The 17839-nt window shown below is 47.8% G+C and overlaps 1 protein-coding gene across 3 annotated transcripts in view; it reads left to right on the plus strand.

The window, feature by feature from the left end:
- KIF22 (kinesin family member 22) overlaps positions 1-17839 on the plus strand; it is a 196451-nt gene that overhangs the window by 35265 nt on the left and 143347 nt on the right. For 2 of the 3 annotated variants that reach the window (XM_033946061.1, XM_033946062.1), the window contains exons 3-6: positions 9750-9877; positions 10252-10412; positions 10525-10734; positions 11402-11632. In XM_033946061.1, coding sequence (XP_033801952.1) covers positions 9750-9877; positions 10252-10412; positions 10525-10734; positions 11402-11632 — 730 coding nt within the window. The remainder of the gene's footprint in view (positions 1-9749; positions 9878-10251; positions 10413-10524; positions 10735-11401; positions 11633-17839) is intronic. The other variant, XM_033946063.1, reaches the window with a different exon arrangement.

Here is a 17839-nt window from a genome sequence, read left to right on the forward strand (position 1 = left end):
CTGCTGTTGCTAAGGAAGGAAAAATTATGTTCTTACCTGTTAATTTTCTTTCCTTTAGATGCAGCAGATGAATCCAGAGCCCCACCCTTTCTGGATATTGTCTGTCGGTTGTTTCTTTTGCAACTTTTGAAGTTTGTTATTATTAATTGTATTCTGTATTATTGCCTTTTGATATTTGTTATAGGAAATAAGTTTTTTACATGCTATGCCTTTTGATGGTTACGGCTGCTTGGGCAAGGAGCTATACTGAAGATACAGGAGTGCTGGTCAATCAGTTTCTCTATCTCCGCCTGCTGGTAGATGTGTGCTGTCCCATTGGCCTCTGGATTCATCTGCTGCATCTAAAGGAAAGGAAATTAACAGGTAAGAACATAATTTTTCATTCCCTCTCATACCTCAGTCTGCTCTCAGCCTCCAGCAGGTATGGTAAGCTATTGTAGTCTTCTCTATTTAGTGTAGGGCTGTTGGAATTTGTGTATTGGCCGTCTTGCCCCCACCTGGTGCCAGACTGAGCTTGGGGGACCTTGTTTGGGGGGTTTGTCTGGCCATGGAGGGGGGGTGGTTACACTCCTGAGTTGAGTCCCTCCTCCCTTCCTCCAGCATCCCCAAATTTGTAAAGGTGACTCAGCTGTAAGCCTTGCCACCGATACCGGCAAGGCATATAGCTTAGCCAGTGGAGTCTGTTCTGGGGGAAAAAAATCCTGAGGCAGTGCCGGTCTGAAGGGATACTTCAGTGCTTTGTTTTTGCCTTTTTATTGTTAACTGGCACTTTTCTTACAGCTCAATCGCGTATTGCGCAATGAGCACTTTTAAAGGGAGGTTGATGCGGCTGGCCTGTGTCTGTGGTGTGCTGGCCCCTGCAAAAGGGAATCCTCGTCGGCCTCGGGTACCAGCATCCAGGGATCCCCCTGTTTCCGCCCTGGGGGGTCTTGGGGGTGTTCCTTCTGCGTCCACTCCGGTTTGGCCCCCCTTCAGCGCCAGTTTCATCTCTGTCTCCTCCTCTCTTGTCCAAGTATCCAAGTGTCTCTTGGGACGATGATTTTGGATGTGAGGAGCAGTTTTCTCTTGAGGAGTACCTGGACCTCCAGGATCCTCTCAGGGGGACGTGAACCCTCTACTTTGGGGAATCCGCTCTGCATCCCTCTCTTCTTATTCATCAGGATATTTGGGATATTGTCCTTGCGCAGTAGAAAGCGCCAGAGGTGCCCTTTCATTTTGCACATTTTGTGGCTCACCTGTATCCCTTCCCGGAGAGGGATAGGGATACCTTGAAGACGCTGGTGGTGGACGCGGTTGTCTCAGCCATCGTGAAATGGCATATGGTGCCCATTTGAGGGCGGCTCAGCCTTACAAGAGACTGAGGAGCATAGATTAGAGGCCCTTAAGCAGAATTTTAATATCTCTGCGTTAGCGGTCCAGTTGGCGATGTGTAGCAGTCTGGTGGCTCAGGCCTGTTTTCGGTGGGCCGAGCGTGACCTTGAGTCTGATGACTGGTACTTGGTGGAACAGGAAGTAGTCAAAATTTAGATGGGTGCCTCTTATCTCTTTTTTTGAAAATATGTTTATTAAAGGATCAATGCATACGAGAAAATACAAATTGTGACCATACAAGAAAGACATCATATACAACAATCAAGGGTGCAGGTAAAAAGAAACAAACGTCAATACATCCACACCATATCCTCCCCCATGCAGATCCAATTTTTTGAATGAAACCCTCCCCTCCAGCCCCTCCCCCCCCACCCTCCCTGTGCACCCATGATCTCTAACCAGCCCTAAAAGGAACTCCAATAATCCAAATAGGTCTTAGATTTCCAGCTCACAGCCCCCCGGCGGTGCTGCCGCTCCCACCCAGCCATCAGAGACATATTAGCCCGCCACTGTTGCACCGTTGGCCGCGTGGTACCAATCCAGTGGCGAAGAATTAGTTTCTTTGTTTATCCAAGTTTCCAAGTTTATTAGGTAATTTGATTAATCGCCAATTCAAAATTCAAGGCGATGTACAAGTAAAATAGTTGGTGACACACTTACAATTATTAATTTAAACATACAATTATCTAAAATATACATAACACAAATAACATTACATTTAAAGGTAATTTAAATAGGCTATAGTGAAACAAAAGGAAAAATATTTAATGGTTACATTCGATAATACAATCACTAATTCAAATTTAAATTCAGGGGAAAAACAATAGGAAGGGGGACAAAGACAATTGACCTTTTGAATTATGGATGCGGAGAAAAAAGAAAGAAAGATCAGTTATTAAAGGCGTCAATATAAAGAAAACTTTTAAGTTCTGACTTAAATTTTGTTAAGTTTTTTTCTTGTCTTATGTACAATGGAAGACTGTTCCAAGATTGAGGAGCTGTTATAGAAAAGATAGTGTTACGCCTTGTGTTAATAACTTTTAGTGAGGGAATAGCTAAAAGTTGCTGATCTTGAGATCTAAGAGATCTAGAGGAAGTATAGGGTATTAAAAGTCTAAATATAAAGGCCACTAAAAGAAAGCGCCTTCCAGAATCGCTAACACCCGCTTCCACCAGGGGACCTGTGACACCCAACAACAACGTCTTATAAGACCAGTCTATAGATAATCCTATAACTTTCTCCAGCTCTTGAAGCACAAAAATCCACAGGGGCCCTACATGTGAACACTCCAAAAAGTGATGTACCAAGGTGTCCCGACGAGCCGGGCAACGGGGGCAGCAGTCATCAGGCCATAGTCCCATCTTTCGTCCCCTTCATCTCGTTAAATAAGATTGGTGCAGAATCTGTAGATGTACTTCCCGCAAACTCACATTAGGGGAGGCAGAGGCACATTCCTGAAAACACAGAACTAATTCATCAGCAGTGACCTGCTCACCCAAAGCTGAGGTCCAATCCGTTGCCATAGCATCAAGAAACTTATCAGACCGTCGTTCCCTCCCCACTTTATACCACTCCGAGAGCGTGTTAAATTCAGATGGGGATGACAAAAACTGTTGATCCAAGGAAGTAAAGGTGGGCAAGCTGCCCTCCGGTGAGCGGAGCACCAAACAATAACTACGCATCTGCAAGTACGCAAACATAGACCCTGCGGTCCAACCCCAGCGGTCCCGGCATGCCAGAAAAGAGGGAACCGAGCCCGACCCCACTTCAGCAACCTGCCCCACAAAACGACACCCAGACGTCCGAACTGAGGCAAAAAAAGCATGTAACGAACCAGCAGGAAACTTAGGGTTACCCACCAATTCCGTAAAAGGCGAAGGACCTACCGCGCCCCCCCAAGGAAGACCGCCACCAGCACCAGGCCATTCGTAAGGGTCGAAGCATAGAAGGACAGGGTCTCGCCCCATGCCACATGAGGTTAAAAACTGACACTGGAGCTGACAAAATGTACCAGAATCCAACCGGGGCAAATCTGGCAACTCCCGTATATAATTCATGTACCCATCTCAACAAAGCAGCAACATTATAAAGACGCAAATCGGGCAAGTTCACACCTCCGTGCTCGCGCCCCCTAATCAGTTTGTTATAGCCAATTTTCACCCGGCGGGAGCGCCATATAAAGGACGAAACGATCCCCCTATAGGCCTGCACATCTTTCTGTTTGATCCAAATGGGCACCATTTGTAGTGGATACAGGAACTTCGGCAAGAGGACCATTTTAATAAGGGCAACGCGTCCCAGGAGCGAAAGGGGAAACTCCATCCACTTTTTACACAGAGCTCGGACTGCATCAAATTTATCAAGTACGTTCTTCCGATAGACCACCCCTGGATCTGCATGCAGATATATTCCCAGATATTTGAGCGTACCCTTAGACCATTGCAATGGAAAGGAAGGATCCTGCCAAAGAGTACACGGTGGGCGGACCGCCAGAGCCTCTGACTTATCAAAGTTAATTCGCAACCCAGAAAAGGCTCCAAATCTCTGTATAAGATCTATTAATCGAGGAACCCCCTCTGCAGCATCTCCCAGAAAGATGAGCATGTCATCCGCAAACAAATTAATTTTAAATTCCTGGGAACCCAAACGAATACCATGCAGATCAGGGCTCTGACGAAGCTTAGCCGCAAGAGGCTCTAGATCCAAGACAAAGAGCATCGGGGAGAGGGGACAGCCCTGGCGCGTCCCCCTCTCAAGTTCAAAAGAAGAGGTAAGCTCCCCGTTAATCAGGATCTGGGCCGTAGGATGAACATATAATGATCGAATCCCATTCAGAAAGCTTCCCATAATGCCGAACTGAGGAAGAACCCAAAAAAGATAGTCCCATAACACTTTATCGAACGCTTTTTCCGCGTCTAGACTAACTATAAGAGCGTTCTTCTGTCCCGGGTGTTGCCCAACTAGTCCAGGATTCTGAAGCACCGAAAGCGCCCTCAGCACGTTAGCAGAGGAATAACGGCCCGGCACAAAACCTGCCTGGTCCGAATGAACCAAGCTGGGCAAAACCCGACCCAGGTGTGCCGCCATAATAGCAGCAAACAACTTGATATCTTGATTGAGCAGAGAGATAGGTCTATAGGAACCCAGCTGATCTTCCGCCTGCCCCGGTTTCGGTAGAACCACAATATTAGCGTGAGTTAGTCTATGCGGAGGCAATGCACCTCTACTAAGAGCCCCACATAGGGCTTGAAATGGGCCCACCACTCGTACCCCCAACAACTTATAATATTCAGAACCCAGTCCGTCAGGCCCAGGGGCTTTAGCCAATTTTAAGGCCCGAATAGCTTGTTGAATTTCCAACCCTTGCACCGGGGCATTTAACGCCTCTGCTCATGTCCCAGGGACGGAAGCTGTAGGTCTTGAAAGAAAGTCATCCTCTGTCCTGTGTCACAGGTCCCCCTGTCATATAGCGCTCTATAGTAGTTAATAAAACTCTGCTGTATTCCAGCTTGGGCAGTTACCTCACTACCATCAGGCGCCTGAATCCGTGAAATAATACGCTTCGGAGCCCTTGAAGTAACCAAAGACGCAAGCAGTTTCCCGGCTTTGTTACCCCAGCGATGGAGGCGATATTTATACAATCTGATATCTCTAAGCGCTCTTTCCGCTAATAAATCATTAATTTGCCTACGTCAGAATATTGAGATCGAGCTGTCGTAGCACCCGGAGCATGTAAACTCCCACGCAGCGCGGCCAGACGCTGTGTTAAGTCCAACAGTGTCTTATCTTGGGCTCTGCGCTTGCGGATAGTGTACTCAATAATTTTACCACGCAAGACCGCCTTGCTCGCCTCCCAAAACACCACCTCTGATACATCAGAAGCAGGGTTTTCGTTCACAAAGAAATCCCATTGTTGTTCCAGGAAGTCCTTAAACTCATCATCTTCGTATAACGTGGGATTCATACGCCAGCTAGTAATCGACCCCTGGTACCCCGGCCTATCAATGAGCTCCAGCCAAACCAAGTGGTGATCGGACAAAACACCATCTTCAATCACCACTCGTGGAATACCCGCCAGCAGAGAAGGAGCCACCAGCAGGTAGTCCAAGCGACTATGAACATCATGCACTTGAGAGTGAAAAGTGAAGTCAGATTCAGTAGGATGCAGTGTGCGCCAGACATCAATCAGACCCAGTTGGTGTAGCACAAAGTTCACCCCCTTATGGTCGCCTCCTTTCAATCGAGGCTTAGGCGGCTTGCAATTAACAAGTGGGTCTGCAGTGATGTTAAAGTCCCCACCTAGTACCAAGTGGTATTCAGAAAAAGGCGTCAAAGCCGCTACTAATACAGAAAAAAATCTATGAGAGTATACATTAGGAGCATAAAGAGAACAAAACACATATTTCTTCTCCAAGAAAACTCCGGCCCAAATCACATATCGCCCCTCCGGGTCCTGTATCACCTTGTGCATAGTACAAGGATGCTTTTTATGAAAGAGGAGAGCAACACCTCGCTGTCTCGAGTTATAGGAAGCAAAAGCTACTTCCCCTACCCAATCCCTCTTCAGTTTAACATGTTCTGTCATGCTGAGGTGAGTCTCCTGAAGCATTAAAACATCTACTTTTAATTTCTTACAGTATTGAAATAATTTGCTGCGCTTCACTGGGGAGTGCAAGCCATCAATGTTGAAGCTGGCAATCTTAACAGAACTCACAATAGCAGTTGGTAAGAAGTACGTCCCCCCAGAGACAACAGATCTGTGGGGCAGCAGCGCCGGCCTCCCAGCCAAACCAGCACGCCACCCACTGAATTATCATTACATTCCTGATCAGAGACCCCAAGTGCATCCCACCCCCCACCCTGTCCCCCCAAAAAACCCCTCCCACCCCAATCTCGTCTGCTCTCATCCCCTCAACCCTACCCCCAGGTCCCCCAGGCATCTCAACCATTCTCACACCAAACAATCCCCACACACACAACCAAAACCCCAACATTACCTCCATTCCCCTCTCCCTTCTCACACGAACACTCTCGTCCTCCCATCCACCACCCGGCCCCCCGACTGAAAACTAAAGTGGGAACCCCCACAACAACTCTAGTGGGCTAAAACATCCAAGTATATGGAAAACGCATTAAAGCAGTGCAAAGAGAGCTGCATAAACAACAAACTGGCAAATCTCTCAAACAGGCACTCAACATAATCTCAAACCAAGAATTCAGAGGCCAAAAGTCCTTGCAGTGCAGGTCTCCCGCTCCAGATGGGTGTCGAGGCGGTATGGCCTCCAGTAGCTCAAGGAGACTGTATAGACTGAAGTCATGCCACGCAAGCAGGTCACACAGGCGGCAGCAGAACATATGCCCCCAGCATCAGTGATCAGGACAAAGTCAGCACCACACTGTCAGATGACCAAAACGACTTGAGAGAAGAAACACCACCAGAAACCACACGACAGACGCCCATCAGCGCTCCTGATTGTCCGGCAGCCTCTCGAGGAACTTTTTCAGCTCATCCGCCATGCTCATGGTGAAAGTTCGATTTTCATGGGTTAGTCTCACCTTAGCGGGGTAAAGAAATGCAAATCTTATTCCCCTCGTGACCAACTGCGAGCAATACGGCGTAAGGGCCCTGCGCTGCTCCGCGACTTTGGTGGAGAAATCTTGAAATATCATAATCTTAGCCCCTTCATAGGACAGAGATCTGTTTTTCTTGAACAGGTCCAACAGGCGCGCTTTGATTGCATAATTGTGGAATCTGGCCTCGGACGGCCCAGTCCGTCTCCCTCGCGTCGCTGCCCAACACGATGGACCCGCTCTACCACCACCAGGCCAGCCTGCTCCACCAGGCCCAGCTCCTTCGGCAGCCATCTTTCCACCACTTGGAGAAGTTCAGGGTCTTTAACTGATTCCGGGAGCCCTATCAGACGGAGGTTCTTTCTGCGGGCCCTGTTCTCCTGGTCCTCCACTTTCTCGAGCAGTTGGCACACTCGGGTCTCCAGGGAGTCAAGCCTGCTATCTGCGACCCCTGCTCTATCTTCTTGTGCCGAGACCCGTTCCTCCATCTGGTGGATTTGCGTCGCATGGCCAGCTAGCACATCTTTGATTTCATCCATGGAAGCATGCAGCTTGGCCAATTTATCATCTAGTAGTTGAGAGAGGTTCCTCATGGATACCTGGAGCACTTCATCCGAGGTGCGGTCCACTGGTGCCTCCGTTTGCGTCCCCGCCATTTTTAGAGCCGGTACCACGCTGTTTCTAGGGTCCTTCAGGGCTCGAGTCGGCATCCCCCGCGCCGCCACCGTGAGTCACGCACCAGACGCTCCCCAGCTCAGCGGGAGTGATCCCGGAAGTGCAGGAGCCGAAATAATCAGAAATTTACCACCGGTGGCAGGCGTTAGGGGAGCCGAATGGTGCAGGGAGGACGGAGCTCTGCGTTCAGGCGTCCGCTCAGGTGCCGGCCATCACGTGACCCCCCGGGTGCCTCTTATCTCTGATGCCCTGTTTGACCTGTTTTGAGCCTCAGCCAAGTCCTTGGTTCTCAGGGTTGCCGCTCGTTATACCGTGTGGCTTTGGGCTTGGTCGGCGGATATGCATCTAAGGCTAAGCTGAGTAAACTTCCCTTTCGGGGGTCTTTCTTATTTGGCGAGGATTTGGACAAGTTGGTTCAAACTTTGATGGACTCTAAGGTTCCCCATCTTTCTGAGGACCATGCCCGCCTGTGTGGGGTGGCAATGCTCGGGGGCATTTGTGTGATTTCTGCCCAAGGTATTGCCATGGTCGAAGGGCTGCTTCTTTTCTGGCCTCTGGGGTTTCTCTGGGCCATTTCTTTCAGCACATGCAGTCCTGTCCGGGGGTGTGGTGGGGGTAGGTACGTAATTCCTCCGCCGGTTCCCATGCTGCCCGTCCCACCCAATGACCCCTTGCTGGCACCTCTCTTGATTCTGGTGAGTGCTTGGTTGTAAGATTTTTACAAGGGCTGGGGGAACTTCTGACCTTTCTCGATCTGACGGAGGCATACTTGCATGTTCCGATTTGCGCCTCCCATCAGTGGTTCCTTCGCTTTGTGATCTTGGGACGGCACTACCAGTTTTGTGCGCTTCCCTTTGGTTTGGCTACAGCCCCGCGGACATTCACCAAGATTATTGTGGTCGTGGCGGTGGTCTTGCGCAAGGAGGGCATTCTGGTTCACCCCTATCTGGACGACTGGTTGATCTGAGCAAAGTCATTTCAGGGGAGCTTATGGGTTATGGCTCGGGTTGTGGAGTTCCTGCTGTTACTGGGATGGGTAGTCAACCTGTCCAAGAGCCGGTTGTCTCTTGTCTCAGTGCCTGGCGTGCCTTGGGGTTCTTTTCGTCACCAGCTTGGGGGAAGATCTTCCTGCCAGAGGCCCTTGTGGTCAAGTTGCTCTCGCAGATTCGTCTTCTGATGGCTTCCCTTGTGTCCTCTGGCTCAGGGTTGTCCAGGTCTTGGGGTCGATGGTGGGCCCGGGCTCACATGCCCGGGCTCACATGCGACCGCTTCAGCATTGGTCACCCAGGTGCACGATTTGGACTCTCCCATTCCTCTTCGGAGGTTAGTTCGTCGCAGTCTTCCAATCTGGTGCAGGGAGTGAGTCTGGATCAGCCCCAGTGAAAGGAACTTCTTACGGATGCCAGTCTCCTGGGTTGGGGAGTTCAGTGTCTCAGTCGCTCAGCTCAGGGCAGCTGGTCTCTGGAGGAGGTGTCTTGGTTGATCAGTGTTCTGGAGAACAGAGCCATCCGGCTGCCGTTGCTAGCATTTCAGATGTTGATGGGCAAGTCTGTTCGGGTTCTCTCAGACAATGCCAAGGTGGTGGCTTACATCAGTCGTCAGGGGGGAACCAAGAGTTGTCTGGTAGCGCTGGAGGCGGTTCTGCTCATGTCCTGGGCAGAGTTGCATCTTCTGGACATCTCGGCTTCCACCTAGCAGGAGTGAAGAATGTTCAGGCGGACTTCCTTAGTCATCGCATGTTAGAATCTGGAGAGTGGTGTCTCGGTCTCGCAGCCTTCGAGTTGGTTGTGCAGACTTTTTGGGTTGGCTGGTCATGGACTTGATGGCCATGAGTGTCAACACCAAAGCGCCCCGGTTCTTTAGTCGGCGCAGGGATGTTCAGGCCAAGGAGCTGGATGCTCTGGTATAGCCTTGGCCAACGGCGGGCCTTCGGTACGTGTTTCCTCTGTGGCCGATGGTGGACAGAGTTCTTCTTCGCAGTACTTGGCACCCCGGTCACATGATCCTGTACTTTTTATTGAAAATAATTTTGTGTTCTTATTTCTTCATGCTGAAAATTTGCTGTATTGAAAATAATTTTGTGTTCATATTTCTTCATGCTGAAAATTTGCTGTTCTATCCTAATTTGCAGGTTTGATGCCTTTTATGGTGAAGATTCCACACAAAAAGAGGTTTACACTGAATCTATTGAGCCCATCCTTTCAAACCTGCTAAATGGTCAGAATGCCAGTGTGTTTGCTTATGGCCCCACTGGAGCAGGTAAAATTATAGATGGGAGAGAGAGGAACCATAATTTTTTTGCAGAACTAGGAAAATGCTAGAAACAAGATCATCTAGCTACTTAAAATTTGACACCTACAGCTGCAAAATGAGCTACTGCTGAGGGGAGGAGGAGGTGTACCTGGGCAAGAAGAGGAAGTAGAGGCTAGGCAGGAGAGGAGTTTGGATTGGAGATAATCCATTGTTAGAGTGCTGGATCCAGGTGGGAAAGATGCTGTTAGCAGCATTTGAGTATGAAGTAAGCAGCTGCCTCAGGGTATCCCCAAATGAAGAATATGAAGGGACAGAAGGAAAATGGGAGAAAAGCTAGAGGTAGTAAAATGAAAAATATACGATGCATTTCTTTTCCACAGGAAAGACGCACACCATGCTGGGGAGTCCAGAGCAACCTGGTGTCATCCCACGTTCAGTCCTTGCTCTCTTTCGTATGACACAAGCAGAGAGCAGTTCCAGAAACTATGAGCAATGCGATATCTCCATTTCTATGTCCTACCTGGAGATCTACCAAGAGAAGGTGAACCTTCATCTGCTCCCCTTGTCTGGGACTCCCCTGGTTTGGAACTTCCTTCCTGGTCTGGGGCTTCCCCCGCCCCCTAAGATCTCTTGACATCTCTATCTCTTATTAGGTGCTGGACCTGCTGGAGCCTAAGAATCAGGATCTCCCAATTCGAGAAGACAAGGAGAAGAACATCTTTATTCCCAATCTGACCCAGAAGACCATTAGCAGCTTTGCTGACTTTGAACAGCACTTCATTCCTGCAAGCCAGAACCGGACCGTAGCCTGCACCAAGTTGAATGACCGATCTAGCCGAAGCCATGCTGTGCTGCTTGTCAAGGTAAAAGAATAAAAAGCTCAAAGAGGGTACTGGCTTCTGATTATCACTTCTGCGTGGTATGAATTTATTCCTATTCTTCAATTGTAGTCCCTATATCTTATTGGCTGTGGGTCACATAGTCATTTTTGTAGGGCTGTACATGCAAAATTTATTTCAGATTTTACATTTGGGTCATGTGATTTTAATCATTGTACAGCCCTACTGTTTACAGATTAATTAAGTAAATATGCATTACTGAACGTCCAGTATCCTGTTTCCAACAGTAAACAATCCAGTTCAAAAGTACCTTGGCAGGATCCCAAAAGAGTAAATATAATTCCTGGGATAAGCAACATAGAAAAACAGTGGATTTTCCCCCAAGACCATATTAATAGAGTTTTTTATGGACGTTTCTTCCAGGAATTTGTCCAAACCTTTTTTAAACTCTGCTACACTAACTGTTTTTACCACATTCTCTGGCAGCAAATTCCAGAGCTCAATGCTCTGATTTTGTTTTAGTAACTTAATTGCCTGCTCCCTAGTCTCTGTATTTTTGGAAAGAATAAACAAGTGATTCACATCTATCCATTCCACTTATTATTTTATGGACTGCTTATCATATCTCCCTTGAGCCCATGTGATTTATTGGTGCTTCTTCAGCATGACCAACTTTCTCTCTGTTTGGCAGGTTCAGAAAAGGGAACAATTCTCTCCTTTTCGCCAGCTCACAGGCAAGCTATATCTCATTGATTTGGCTGGATCGGAGGACAACCGGCGTACAGGGAACCAGGGCATCCGACTGAAAGAGAGTGGTGCAATCAATTCCTCCCTCTTTGTGCTTAGCAAGGTGGTAGATGCCCTGAACCATGGCTTGCGTAGAATTCCCTACAGAGACAGCAAGCTGACCCGTCTCTTACAGGTAAAACTGCCTCACCTCCTGTCCTTGTTACCTAGATTCCCCTATAAAAAGGACCGACTGAAGTACTTGCTACAGGTAGTTTCTTTCACCTTTAGCTTGAAGGACAATAAAGCTTGGCAAACTTTGATTTCTATTAGGGATAGAAAGGGGCTTCATTTGTGTCCTAGCTGGATTGATAGCTGGACAGTTGGAGACTGAAAATGTTTTGTTTTTAGAGGCTGTTCCAGATGAAAGAAAACAGTGTAAAGCAGTAGTGTAAATAATACCAAATCAATCCCTGCAGTGTGGGGATCCCTAGTTAAGAAAGGGAGGGCTCTTATTGTGACATTCTTTTATCTAAAGACTGGCCTATCCAGTCTGCCCATGCATACCGCCTGCTATCTCTTCTTCTCACTTAGAGAGTTTATGTACTTCACCAAGGCTTTCTTAAATTCAGGTACTATCTTTATCCTCAGTCACGGTACATGGGCTTGTCGTGCTACTGAGGCTTGTGTGTATCTGAGGAATTGAAAGCTATGCCGTTGGTAGTTTCAAACTACCAGTAGGGCCTTCCAAGGCAAACTAACGATGTACCACCCATCTGGGCAGTAGCAGATGGTCAGTGTTGGAGGCAGAGGATCGCTTTTGATGCGACAACATCAAATTTATACTGTGCAGAAGAGAGGTCTGGCAATCTACTTCTGTATTCTGCCAAGAAAACTTGATGATGAAACATAATCAATATTTCGAGTGCAATAGGTGAGTCATTCTAGACATATGGATTATCTCCCAATGGCTGCAAGCCATCTGCAGAAGGAATCCACTCCAGATGTTTTTCTCTGACCCTTATGTACTTCACTAAGAGCTCTATTGCCACCTATAGTTTTTCCCTTCTGCATGCGAGCCTAAAGAAGTGTTTCTGTTCTGCTCTCCCCTTTTTCTTATTTTCTTCAGTGTTTTTCGTCCCTTTTCAGTGTTTTCTTTGTGTTCTGAGAGTTTCTTTAGCTATGCCTGTGTAGTGAACACACAGACTCTGGTCTGCAGCTGACAAGCCGATCCCTGGTGGTACCTGTTAGCCAGCCTGCATTTGTTTCTTTAGAGAACGTGTGTCAAAACACAAGGCCCATGGGTCAAATCTGGCCTACCTGGCCTTTTTACGTGGCCCGCAGCAATGCTCCTGAACTTTCTCTTCTCAAAGCCCAGTGTGTCCTCCCTCCCGCGCTGGTCCGACGTCGCCGTCACGCCAAAAGTCTGCCAGGTTTGGCAGTGTTGTCCGTGGCACCCCCTCCTGCTTTCCGTCCACCGCGGTCCACCCGGGCGGAAACAGGAAGTTGCACGCCATTGGGGACAGACCATGGCAGGCGAAAAGCAGGAGGGGGAGCCATGTACAACACTGCCAAATTGCTGAGGCCGGCAGATTCCTCGGCTTGGTGACGATATCAGACCGGCGCTGGAGGGAAAGACACACCGGGCTGTGAGGAGAGAGGGACCGGCGCTGGAGGGAAAGGCAAGCTGGGCTGTGAGGAGAGTGAGATGAAGGGAGAGAGGTTGGACCTGGGGTACTGTGGAGGAAGAGGGAAAAAGATTCTTGAAGGGAGAATCGTTGGGAAGAGAAATGGGGGGGGGGGGAGCGTGGCTTGGGAGCACTGCAGAATGGTCGGGTAGACTTGAAGCTCCTCATACCCAGGCTTTTTTTTAGTCAATTTCAGCCTTAAAAATTATTTTATTTTTATAATTTTTGTCATATCATATTAACAAAGGATGGCTGGTTCCAAACAGACTAAACTGGAGGCTTCTTTCATGGCTGGTGGGAAAACTAAGCATTTGAAATCAGATCAGTTAACTCCTGAATCTAAAGGTGAGAGTGATGCATTGGATTTAATGGCAGAGCTGAGAGACATTAGACTGATTACAACAAGTAATGCAGAGCAGCTGACAGCTGTAAGGGAGGAGGTTTCCAGTTTATCAAGACAGATGGCCCTGGTTAATACCAAGATGGAAGAAATGGAGAATCGTGTAATGAAGGTGGAAGAGGAACAGGCACAGCTTAAAAAAGAATGTAAAGTATTAAATGAAATGGCAAAACAGCTTGAAAGCTATGAGAATAGATCACGTAGAAAGAATATACGTGTTCTTGGTCTGGCAGAGCGGGAGGAAGGGAAAGATCCTATTTCATTTCTGCAGGAGATAATTCCCAAGCTACTACCAATTTCCCCAAAAGCCCCTTTGGAAATAGAAAGGGCACACAGAATTTCGTTTAAAGGACCAAGTAGTAGCTCTGCTCTTAGACCATTAATTTTTAGTGTTTTGCGATTTCAACACGCATTAGAAATTCTCCATCTAGCAAAGAAAAATAGAAACCGTGCCAAGCTCTACTTCGGTGGAGATGATGCGGTATATAAACTTAAGGTTTAGTTTAGTTTAGAAACCTGAGATAAAAGGATTCAAAGCAACTGTTCGTTGCAGATTTTGCTAGAGCAACGGCTAACAGCAGGAAACAATTTTTATCACTAAGAACGGATTTACAGCAAATTGGGGCGAGATATTGCCTTCTATACCCTGCCATTATGAAGGTCACACATGCAAATCATATAGCACAATATGAAGGCCCTGAGGAATTAAGGAAATATATATTTCAGCAGGCAATGCCTATGTCCTAAAGGTTTGCATTGTGTCTGTCATTAACTGGGTGGGGAACAGTGACATATGTGTGATTTTGATTATTATTGTATTTGTTTTTTTTTGTTTTTTTGGACTTTGAGTTTATTTGGTGGGATATCTGAGAAGATTTAGAAGAATTTAATGTTTTTGGGTATACATGATTTAATACATGGAATTTGAAGTTTCAACTGTCTGCGGTGGGGTTTTTTCTTTTCAACTGTAAAAACTTTGTGAGCAGTTTTTTCTCATTTAAACGGAGAGGAGTCTAATTCTAAAGGAAAGTTCCATCCATCTCATTAGTTTAATTACATGCAGATTCATACCTGACGTCATACTGTCCCCTCTTCTCTCTGCTCTATGCCGGAGACAGGAAGTTCAACTACAGGGCAAAACGGATCAGAAAGAGGTGGCACAAGTGAATTCTGGTATTGTTTTAAAGACATATGATTTGGAGAGGACTTTATTAAAGCTTAATGGATGACATGAATAGAGGAAATAGAACAGGAGAAGCTGGTCAGGAATTCGTTTGAGACTCGGGGTCCAGAGACTACCACTACTGGGTGTCCCTTCTGTGTTTCTAACTGCTATGCAAATCAAGAAGAAAGAAGAAGAAAAAGATGTTAATATGAAGGAGCTCTGGATACAAAGAGAAAAGGTCCCGGATTTAGATGATAGTATGATTCTGTGCTGAACTGTTTTATCTTCAAAGCAATGAGAGACTGGGCCTCGAGAGCCTGTGTGTATCAGGTCATCACATGAGCCATTCAACAAGAGACAATTGTGATAAAACCAGGAGCTAGAGAAAGGGCCTCCATAGGGCTGCTGAGAGTGCATGAAAGAATCTGCTATCTACGGAGGGGAATAAGTAAGTACCAAAATGCTAATGGAAAAAATAATTAAAATTACTTGAGTATCTAACATCAAAATGTAGAGATAAAGCCAGCATGGTGAAATTGAAATTTAAAATTGAAGATTGGAGGGAGGGGTAGCCAAGATGGCGGCGGTGTATGAGCTGTGAGTGAGATGCAGTTAAGAGCTGACAACTGCTGGATTTCCTCATTACCTGGCATTTGCAAAGAAACTTTTCAGTACTTCCCGCTATGCCGCATACGAAGAGGAAGGGCGTGATTAGAGCCATATCCTCGCCGGCACTAATGTCCACCCCAGCCCAGTAGACTGTCAATCGCTTCTTCTCAGCTCTGTCGACGATGACGCAAGCATTTGGAGGTTTGGATAGCCCGGCGCTGGACATAAGCATGGGAGAGCCTATTGCCCTTTCGGGTCTTGAAACATCTCTCTCACCTCGGCCCTCCCTTAACCATCTGTATCCAGCTGTAACTGGGCTCTGGGGTAGAGAGTTGCGGGTGGACAAAAATCCCACTCATCCCCGCAAGGAATTACCTCCATCCCCGCCCGTCCCCATAAAAAGCAGCAATTACTTCTGACAGGATCATCAATTCCACAGTTTCTTTTGTGTTTGCGCTGCTGTTTTCCTTGTGGAATCTCTTTGGTGGAACCCTTTTTTTGTTTTCTGTTCAGGAAATTAACTTATAAACCCCCTCTTTTACTAAGGCTGACGTGTCCATTATATTATATGGATGAACCCTGCTTCCAAAGCCTTCCATCCCTGTGGGAGTCCCGTTGGCTAGAGCGGGGTCCCTGTGGGAGTCCCGTGGGTCAGAGGGAGGTCCCCGTGGGTTAGGGGGGATTCCCGCGATCCCCATTCCCGTGCAGACCTCTACTCTGGGGCAGGAGAGCCGTGATCCAGGACGTGGATACACGGGGTCTCCCAGCGAGGGCACAGCGTCAACTGAAGAACAGCTGATGGCTACAATCAAGAGATCTGAGGAAGTATCAGTTCCACAGAGGCATCCCTGAATGATATCTGGTGGCTGCTACAACGAATGGAGACTAAAATGACCAAGATCACAGAGGAGGTAACTAATATTAGAACAAAACGCGGTGCCAAGCATGAAGAGGAGAGGAGCAGCGTGCTGAACCAGGAAGGGAGGAAAAGCATTGGCAGGGAGCGCTGAGCAGGAGGCAGTAAGGAGCAGACAGCTTGGGGCAGAGGCGAGAGTTCGCTCCGCCCACCCCGCTGCGTCAGAGGCAGCGCCGAACTCCCCCTTAAAAGGGGAGGATCCATTGCGGCACACGCGGTGCCAAGCACGAAGAGTAGAGGAGATGCATGCTGAACCAGGAAGGGAGGAAAAGCATTGGCAGGGAGCGCTGAGCAGGAGGCAGTAAGGAGCAGACAAGAACCGACAGCTTGGGGCAGAGGCAAGAGTTCGCTCTGCTCACCCCACCGCGTCAGAGGCAGCGCCGAACTCCCCCTTAAAAGGGGAGGAGCCAACGGCACACAGCCATTCAGCGCGCGGCAAAGACGCTTGCCTTAGTGAGAGCGCTTTTGCGAAGGGCCAAGTCACTACAACCAAAAAAGGGCTGAGTCACTGAAGATCCAGAGAGAGAGAAAGGCTCATCGACGAACAAGTCAGGGAGCTTGAGCAGTTCATCAGGAGAGTGGAAGAATAAGAACACCGTAGGAAGGACGAAGATACACCCACAAAGAATGGAGGACAAGAGAAATCAGACCCCAAGGAAGAAGAAGCCCGTGGAAGAACTCCACAGGAAGGAGATACAAGGTCTTGCCGGGGCCCAGAAGGGGAAGCAGTTAAGCACACCAAGGACACAGACTTGCGTCCAGAGCGAAGTCTAAAAAAGGGAAGGTCTGCAATCCTAGTGGGTGACTCAATCCTAAGGCAAGTAGACAGCCACATCGCAGGAGGGAGAGATGATCGGCTGGTGACCTGCCTCCCAGGAGCAAGAACGAAAGATGTAGTTGACAGAATTGAAAGGATCCTAGAAGAGGCAGAGACAGAAGAGACTGCAGTGATGATCCACATCGGAACAACAACGTCGGTAGGAGGGACTACAGCAGGAACGCACTGATCGAACAGTTCAAGATGCTTGTAAGGAAGTTGAAGATGAGGATAGCATTTTCGGAGATCCTACCAGTACCAAGGGCAGACGTGAACTACAATCAATAAACGCCTGGATGCGGAGATGGTGTGAAGAGGAAGAATTTCACTTTGTGAGGAACTGGACCACGTTTTGGGGCAAGAACAAGCTCTTCAGAAGGGACGGACTACACCTGAGCACAACTGGGACAAGACTTCTAGCAAACAATGTCAGGAGAGGCATAGACCAGGCTTTAAACTAAAAAGAAGGGGAAAGCCGACAGTCGACCAGGAGTTGATGGTTCAGAAGAAGGTATCCTGAGAAGATACCATATGGGAAGACACATCAGGCAAATAACGAGAGTTGACAGATCAAGAAGATGATAAGAAGAACATAACCCAGGGGGAAGATAAAGTGGCAAATGCCAAGAGTTGACACGGCAAGGAAAGGATGATAAGGACATAGCACAGGACAAGGAAATGAAGACAAGACAATACCAAAACTTAAATTGCATGTATACAAATGCGAGGAGCCTAAGGAACAAAATGGGGGAATTGGAAGTCATGGCCATAAAAGAGAACCTAGACATCATTGGGGTCACTGAAACAT

Source organism: Geotrypetes seraphini, chromosome 5 (genome assembly GCF_902459505.1).
Source record: "Geotrypetes seraphini chromosome 5, aGeoSer1.1, whole genome shotgun sequence".
Taxonomy (NCBI): Eukaryota; Metazoa; Chordata; class Amphibia; order Gymnophiona; family Dermophiidae; genus Geotrypetes; species Geotrypetes seraphini.